Raw genomic sequence first — 6,988 nt, forward strand, 5'->3', positions numbered from 1 at the left:
GGGGAAAAGTGGCCCCTGGCCTGCCGCATGGCCAGCGCCCCGCACTGTAGCCACTTGCAGCCTGCATGAGGCTACCTGTGCCTGCTCCAGACAGCCGCACATGGGCTGTGAGCAGTTGCAGTATGGGGTGCCTGCCATGGGGCAGGCCAGGGGCCACTTTTCTCCATGCTCAGCATCAGCTTCTTGCCTGCTGGCTAGCACGGGGTTGGGGCTGAGCACTGCCCTCCGCCTGTACCTGGGGCTGGAGGACACTGGGTGTGAGTAGGCAGGGAGTCAGTCCCAAGATGGTGACCAGGGGGAGGGGTATCTGTAAAAGGGTGGGGCTACCCATGCAGCCCTCAACAGCCTGCCAAAACTGGCCCAAAATCATTGCCCAGCCCTGGGTTAGGGGATCAGCATTGGCCAACATGGCTGGTGAATAATTGGCTAATGGTATTGGCCAAGAAAATCCTTATCGGTACACCCCTACGCTATGCTCAAGCACGCATTGTCATCTTGCTCTGAAGACTGGTACCAGCTATAGTCTTCTGACTGACAGCTGGATTTTTAGTCCATTTTATATTAAAGTATAGTACATCTGAGACATTTACTTCAGGAGTTCCCTTGGGACTTTCAAGAAAATACTATCTAGCCCAAGAATATTAGCATTTCAGTTGCACCAGCTTTGCTATGACTACAAGTGCTATGCCATCCATTAGCAAAGTGCTCTAGAAAGTGGGGTTTTTTTTGCACTGCTTTTTAAAATGCAGCCAGAAGCTTATGTGCAGAGACCTGGATTTCTGAGGGCCTCTTTCTGCACTGGTGCCTTTTATTACTCCATTAAGCACACTTTCTAAATGGCAAAACATTCACATCCCACAACAAACACCCCATTTTTAAGTAATTTATTCCTGTGGTCTTGGTTCCAATATTCACCCCTTTTTTGGAACCCACTCAGTTTAAAGCTTAAGCATAATAAACTTAAAGAGGAGTCCTTCAAGGATGCTAAGCACAGGCAGGTGCAGGAGCTTTCCTGGGTTTTCTAATGCCTAATTGGTTACCATAATGTCCAGGAGGGTAGATACCTCAGCAACTTTTTTTTTTGAGTTTTCACATACAAAACATCTCTACCCTACCAAAAGGAAAGGCAGAGAATCAACTTCTGGACTAACTGAATCAGAGATGCCTAAGCTTTCAGTTAATCGGTAAGGTGCATCTCTGCCCTTGCTTCAGACTAACACAGCTAGCTACCTCTCCAAGTGACTAGGACCCTTTCTGCAGGGTTGAGAAAAACCCTGCACCTTTCCTGAAAGATAAAACTCTCCCCCCTCCTTCTCACTAATACCATGTCAAACTCTCCTGGCCCCACAAGGCTCCCCATGAGCCACATCCAGACTCTCCTCCAGAGGAATAAAAGCTGCAGCAGCATTAACCACTGTGGGTGCCTAAGCTGCTGCGCCAGCCCAGGGAGCTGCGGGGATTAACGCAGCCATAGCTTGTTCTGCCAGTCCTGAAACATCCCCAGTGGGACTCTCTGCCCCGCCCCACCTCCAAATCCCCAGCCTCTCCAGGAGCCCTGTGAGCTGGATGGCATCTTTGGAACATCTTCTCCATCCCCACCACATGGCGTGTAATCAACTTGTAGACTCATTATCACAGCTGGCTGCAAAGGCAGAGAGTATGGCCAGGTTGAAAAGAAACATTTGGACGCTTATCTTGCTGGGATCCTTTGACCCTAACCAACTTCCTGACTCTTGGGTAGGGGGCTAGACCTGATGATCTTACGAGGTCCCTTCCAGCCCTAATGTCTATGAAATCTATGAAACTAATAGTTATCATCCAAGAATTAGTCTAAACACAACAGTCAGGGATGTATCATCTGCCACCAAAAAACCAATGATGGCAGATGTCAAGGGAGAATATGACAGGGGATAGAGATCACTCTTGAGCAGAGGCATCAAAAAGCCTACAGGGCTGGATGAAGGGTGCAGGGTGGGATAAGGCTCAGAGGCCAGCTCAATGCAGGAGCCAGCATGTAGGACTGGGCCAGTGCAGGCCCCTCATGTGATGCACACCCTGCACCAGCCCTGCTTGCCCAGGTCTCTGTTGGCACAGGGCAGATGCTGTGTGTGCTGCCCGTGCCTGCCCTGCTCTGGTTCTGATCTGCATCCACCCTGGAGCCAGCACACATGGCCAGGCCAGCACAGGCAGCTCATGGGGCTGGTCCAGGACCCCTAGGCTGAATCATGGAGCTCCATCACCCAATCTGGCCCTTGGGCCATATGAAACAGCCCCACACATGCTGTGCTTCTCAAGCAGGGGGCACAGGCCCCCAGGCTGCTGCAGGGTCCTTCCACAGAGCTTCAGGGTGTCAGGCAGGCAGGCGCTGCTGACCAGAGACACCCGGAGAGGCCAACCTGAAACTCAGCTGTGTGGCCAGCACCATGTACACCCACTGGGGCCTGTCCTCACCAAGCCAGCGGGCCCCGGACAGCCGCCATGCCCACAGCCTGGCGCTCACCACAGAGCCAGATGCTGAGCAGTACGAGGAAGGCAGGGTCATCACGCGCCCACTGGTCCTTGGTCTGCTTGCGGTAGTGGAAGTTGCGGTAGACGCGCTGCGGCGCGGTAAACAGGTACAGCATCTGCCACAGTGCAAACTCGAAGTCCATATGCCGCGCGTGTAGCAGCCGCCGCAGGTACTTGTAGCGCTTGGCGCCTGCTGTGTGCCGTGCCGCCTCCCGCGCTGCCATCGCCTCTCCGCCACTGCCCGCCACCTGTGCGGTGGGCAGCATCCTGCTGGAAGGGGGGGAGAAGAGCTGCGTCACCCTCGTGGGACCGAACGAGCCCAGCCCCCCGTGCCGTCAGAGCCGAGCCCCGCCCCCTCAAGGGCCCTCAGGCACCCCGCCAGGAACCGGCTCCCTATGACGTCCCCAGCGCCACTCGTGCGCCGGGCCCCATCCCCAACCCCGCTCCCCACCAATCACCAGCGCCCCTAGGCCTCCACGACGGGCCTGGCCCCCTCGCCCACGTTTCAAACGGACCAGTCCTGCTCACCCGTCGCCGCGGCCCCCGGCTTCCGGCAACGTTGCAGAGGCGCGCTTCTCCGTCACGTGCCGGCAAGGCCCAGTTCGTTCGCTTCCGGGAGGGGTGGGAAAAGCTTCCGGGGTCGGAGGGCGGCAAGATGGCGGTGCCCTAAGCTCCGCGGTGGCGGCAAGAAGGAGCGGGCAGGGCGGCGATGCCGAAGTACTACGAGGGGAAGGAGGAGAGCGGGCGGCCCTGCTCGGGGTTCAGGGAGGACCTGCAGTCCTGCCTGCTGGAGAGTGACTGTGTCCTAAAGGTGCGCCAGAGCGGGGCGGGAGGGATGCGCCTCTAACGACGGTTGAGGGCCCGTTGGCCCCTCGTCCTCCACTGGCACGTGACACGCAGCCAATCAGCGACCGACCGGGAGCGCGAGACTTCGCGCACGTGACGTAGGATCGACCCACCCTGCAGCCGGGGTTGGTCCCCTGGGTGACACGGCCCCGCCCACTCCAGCCGGGGTTGGTCCCCTGGGGGCTCTGGCCCCGCCCCTGCCAGCCTGCTACTCTGGGATTGGGCCCCCTGGTTCAGCTCAGGGCCTGGAGTTCCCCACATGCCCAGAAAAGGGGGCGGTACTACTGCTTTCCTGCTGTGAAACTGCCATACTCATGGGACCCCTTTGGGCCAGATGACAAGGGGCTGTGGGCTCTACCTCAGTCAGTCCAGTTCCTAACAGCGTTGGCAGTAATGAGCCTGTGTTCACTGGTCTTTGTTTTTATCATAGCTAATTAGCTCTGGGGGTGTGATGAATAGTGAAGTCCTGACTTCCAGCTGGCGTCAAGGAAAGAAAACAGCCCTTAGATGCTCAGTAACAAAAAAACGGTTGAGGTTTTGTTTTATAAGGCGCCCAGTTGCTACGGACACCTGTGCTGTCACTGAAACTATCTGTGAGCTTTTACTAAATTGGTTATAGGGGTGGGAAACAAAACAATTATTCCCTGGGCTTTTCCTGCTCTCAGAATTTCTCACCTGGGAGTTAAATACAATGAAGGATGCACCGTTTAGACCCAGAAGCATCTCTTGTTGAAAAAAACTAGGCAGACTTCTAGCAGCTTGTACTAAGCCCTTAACAGTTCCTTACCTGTAACTGCTCTCTCTACTAATGAGAGCTGCTCCATTTTTACACTCCTGTATTTTGCCGTAACAGGAAGGGAAAAACCCCAAACAATGCTTGAAGGAAGGACACTGCAGAAGTTTGCAGATTTCATTTTTTGAATGCAAAAGATCCACGGTAAGTGTTTAAGTTTCTAAATTGTTGATACTGGTGCTTTTCTCTATTTTTTAGAGAGAGCTGATGAGAGAGACTGCACTAGACAACTGAATCAAATTAGCTGTGATAAACAGAACAGCTCTTGTCACGTGTTAAGGATCAATTAGAAGTATAATTGAATATTATTAGCAAGGCATCCCTTGTTGAAGTGGATATAATACAGCAAGAGATATTTACATTGGAGAAGGCTTAACACAGCAGTTAGATATTTGTATAGGAGATGGCCAGTGAAGTTTGGTTTGTTTTTAAATTTCAGAGATAAACAATAGATGAGGCTTTTTGATGCTTAAGGAGTGGTGAATTCTAAATCTTCTCTCTGAGGTCATTGGAGGAGATGCAATAAGCAGATGTTGTAAGAGGATACCTAACTGAAATCACTTAGCCCTGCTGTCCAAGTGGCAGCTGAGATAACATGTGGCCTGTGAGGGATGAAACTGCCTCTTGTAGAGCTTGTTGGTTCAGCTGCTGGTGCTGCTTTCTAGGGCGGTACGAAGCTTTGCTCACCGATTTGACTCGGCAGAGATTTGGTTCGATTTGGTGGCCGAACCTCTGAATCTAAATCAAATCGGGACCTTTTAATCTCTCTGAATCGAATCAGAGAGATTCGGCGATTCAGACATAGATGCAGCTTCAAATGTTCTGTCTACATACCTCAAGGTACCAGGTGGCTCGTGAAAGCTGAGATGGTGGGGTGGATGGAGTGTTCCACAGGAGTGTTGGGGGGGGCAGTTCCCAGCCCGCTTGGCAGCAGACCCAAAAGTTAGACCAGAAGCACTTCCGAGTCTGCCGGAGAGCATGTGGGGGGGCCCCCGCGCCCCCCCTCAGCTCAGCGACTGGTGCCTCCTGGGTCTGGGGACACACCCAGGGTCCCCCATGGCTGACTGCCGAGCTGGGGGAGTAGGGGGGTGCGGCCCAGCGCACTCACCGGTGGACCTGGAAGTGGACTGGAAGAGCTTCTGGTCCACTTCTGGGTCTGCTGCCAAATGTACTGGGGATTCCACCCCCACCCCCCCACTTCCGTGGGACGCTTCATCTGCCCTGGCATTGCAGTGTTCACGAGCCGTGCCTGGTACCTCGAGGTATATAGAAAAAACATTTAAAGCTGTGTCTATGGCCGACTCGCTGATTCTCCAAAACAGCATTGAATCCTTGGATTCGGATTTGGCTGAATCAAATAGGGGACAGTGATCCGAATCAATGAATTGAATCGCTGTCTCTGATTTGGACTGAATTCAGCTCAGATACGGATAGGGCCCGTTTCGCACACCCCTACTGCTTACTGGTATGGCTTTGGAACTAAGGAGGCAAACACCACTGCCTGCTCCCATCCTGACACCCTTTCCTGTTACCAAATGCAGGGTCCTTAGTTGCCAGTGGTGATTCAGATCAGTGACTGCTCATCTAGGGTTGCACTAATGTGGCAGCCATAGGCACCAACTCCATGGGTGCTCTGGGGCTCAAGCACCCACAGAAAAAAATGAGTGGATGCTCAGCACCCACAAACCATGTCTGGTGAGCCAGGTTGAAGTAACGCGCTGCCTTTTCTTGGCATGTGTGGGGCTTGCTGCGGGGATGCAAATAAATAAATAAATAAAATAAAGCACCCACTGGCAAAAACCAAAGTTGGCACCTATGGCAGCAGCTCTAGGAGCTGTACCAACTAGCCCCTGTCCTACCACTGGAGGGTCATCAGGAGGGATCTGGGTTTTCCGTTTCCCATGGAAAAACAGAGTAAACCACAGATTTCCCCTTTACTAGAGTAAAATGTCAATTTCTCATTTTAGCAGAGAAGCCCATGAACTTTGTAGTTTTTCAGTGAGCCCTTTGTAGGCTGGCAGAGTTCCAGCCTGCAGGTCACTGGGAGGGAGCAGGACCAGGGCAGTCAGGCAGGGGGTGCCATGCATGTACATGCACATGGCCCCAGGCAGCCTGGACAGCAGCTCCTCCAGGTAAAAGCGGGGGATTGAGGCCCCCATAGGGAGGGAGTTGGGCTGAACTGGGGCTGCTGCCCTGCTGGGCAGTGTGTGGGGCTTGGGGCCCAGGGCTGCAGTGTGTGGCCTCAGAGCCTCGGTGGGGAGCAGGATGAGGCCACAGGTGGCTTGTTTGAGGGTGGAGGTAGGGCCAGCTCCCCACCACAGCATGCACTCCTGGGGAAAGGGGGAGCCCATGCCCCCCAGATCTGTGTGGGGTGGGTGTGTGCTGCAGGCTGGTGCTCCCCACCTGGCTGCCCTCCCCCAGGGTCTCTGCAGCACAGAGGGCAGCAGGGCAGGAAGCACAAGCTCACAGCGCATACCCGCTGTGCACAGATCTGGGGAACGTGGGTCCCCTCTGCCCGCTGGGAGTGTGTGCTGTGGCTGGGAGCCATCTCCACACCTGCCCCTGCCCAAGCCTACAGCAGGGGGGAGCTGGCTCCGTGCTTCTTCTTTTGCAGAAGAGCTGCCTGTCGGGGCAGGTGGCTGCGGACCTAGGTCCTTGGTCCCATAGTTCTGGCAGCTGGGGGCCCCCTTCGGCAGGGGTGGAGGGGGCAGGGGCTGTGGGTGAGGGACAAGAGACACAAGTAGAGCTGGAGGGCCTGTGCGGGGGGAATGAGAGGCACCAGTAGGGCTTGGGGGCTGTTGTGGGGGGGAAGTGAGGGGCACCAGCAGGGCTGGGGGTTGG

At 54.9% G+C, this 6,988-nt stretch overlaps 2 protein-coding genes across 4 annotated transcripts in view; one reads left to right on the forward strand and one right to left on the reverse strand.

The window, feature by feature from the left end:
• Positions 1 to 3,111, reverse strand: part of UNC50 (unc-50 inner nuclear membrane RNA binding protein) — a 20,862-nt gene extending 17,751 nt beyond the window's left edge. The window contains exons 1-2 of one of the 2 annotated variants that reach the window (XM_019524899.1): positions 3,037 to 3,111; positions 2,501 to 2,778 (exon numbers count right to left, since the gene is read on the reverse strand). In XM_019524899.1, coding sequence (XP_019380444.1) covers positions 2,501 to 2,774 — 274 coding nt within the window. In that variant the 5' untranslated portion in view covers positions 2,775 to 2,778; positions 3,037 to 3,111. The remainder of the gene's footprint in view (positions 1 to 2,500; positions 2,779 to 3,036) is intronic. The other variant, XM_019524901.1, reaches the window with a different exon arrangement.
• Positions 3,112 to 3,126: 15 nt separating this feature from the next.
• Positions 3,127 to 6,988, forward strand: part of LOC109302938 (cytochrome c oxidase assembly factor 5) — a 10,073-nt gene continuing 6,211 nt past the window's right edge. Inside the window, exons 1-2 of one of the 2 annotated variants that reach the window (XR_002098968.1) lie at positions 3,127 to 3,319; positions 4,208 to 4,291. Coding sequence is in view for 1 of the 2 variants with exons in the window: in XM_019524902.1 (XP_019380447.1) it covers positions 3,218 to 3,319; positions 4,208 to 4,291 (186 nt within the window). In the remaining variant the exon portion in view is untranslated. The remainder of the gene's footprint in view (positions 3,320 to 4,207; positions 4,292 to 6,988) is intronic. The other variant, XM_019524902.1, reaches the window with a different exon arrangement.

The sequence above is a fragment of the Gavialis gangeticus genome, unplaced genomic scaffold, assembly GCF_001723915.1.
Source record: "Gavialis gangeticus isolate Ggan-Ray unplaced genomic scaffold, GavGan_comp1, whole genome shotgun sequence".
In the NCBI taxonomy this organism is placed as follows: Eukaryota; Metazoa; Chordata; order Crocodylia; family Gavialidae; genus Gavialis; species Gavialis gangeticus.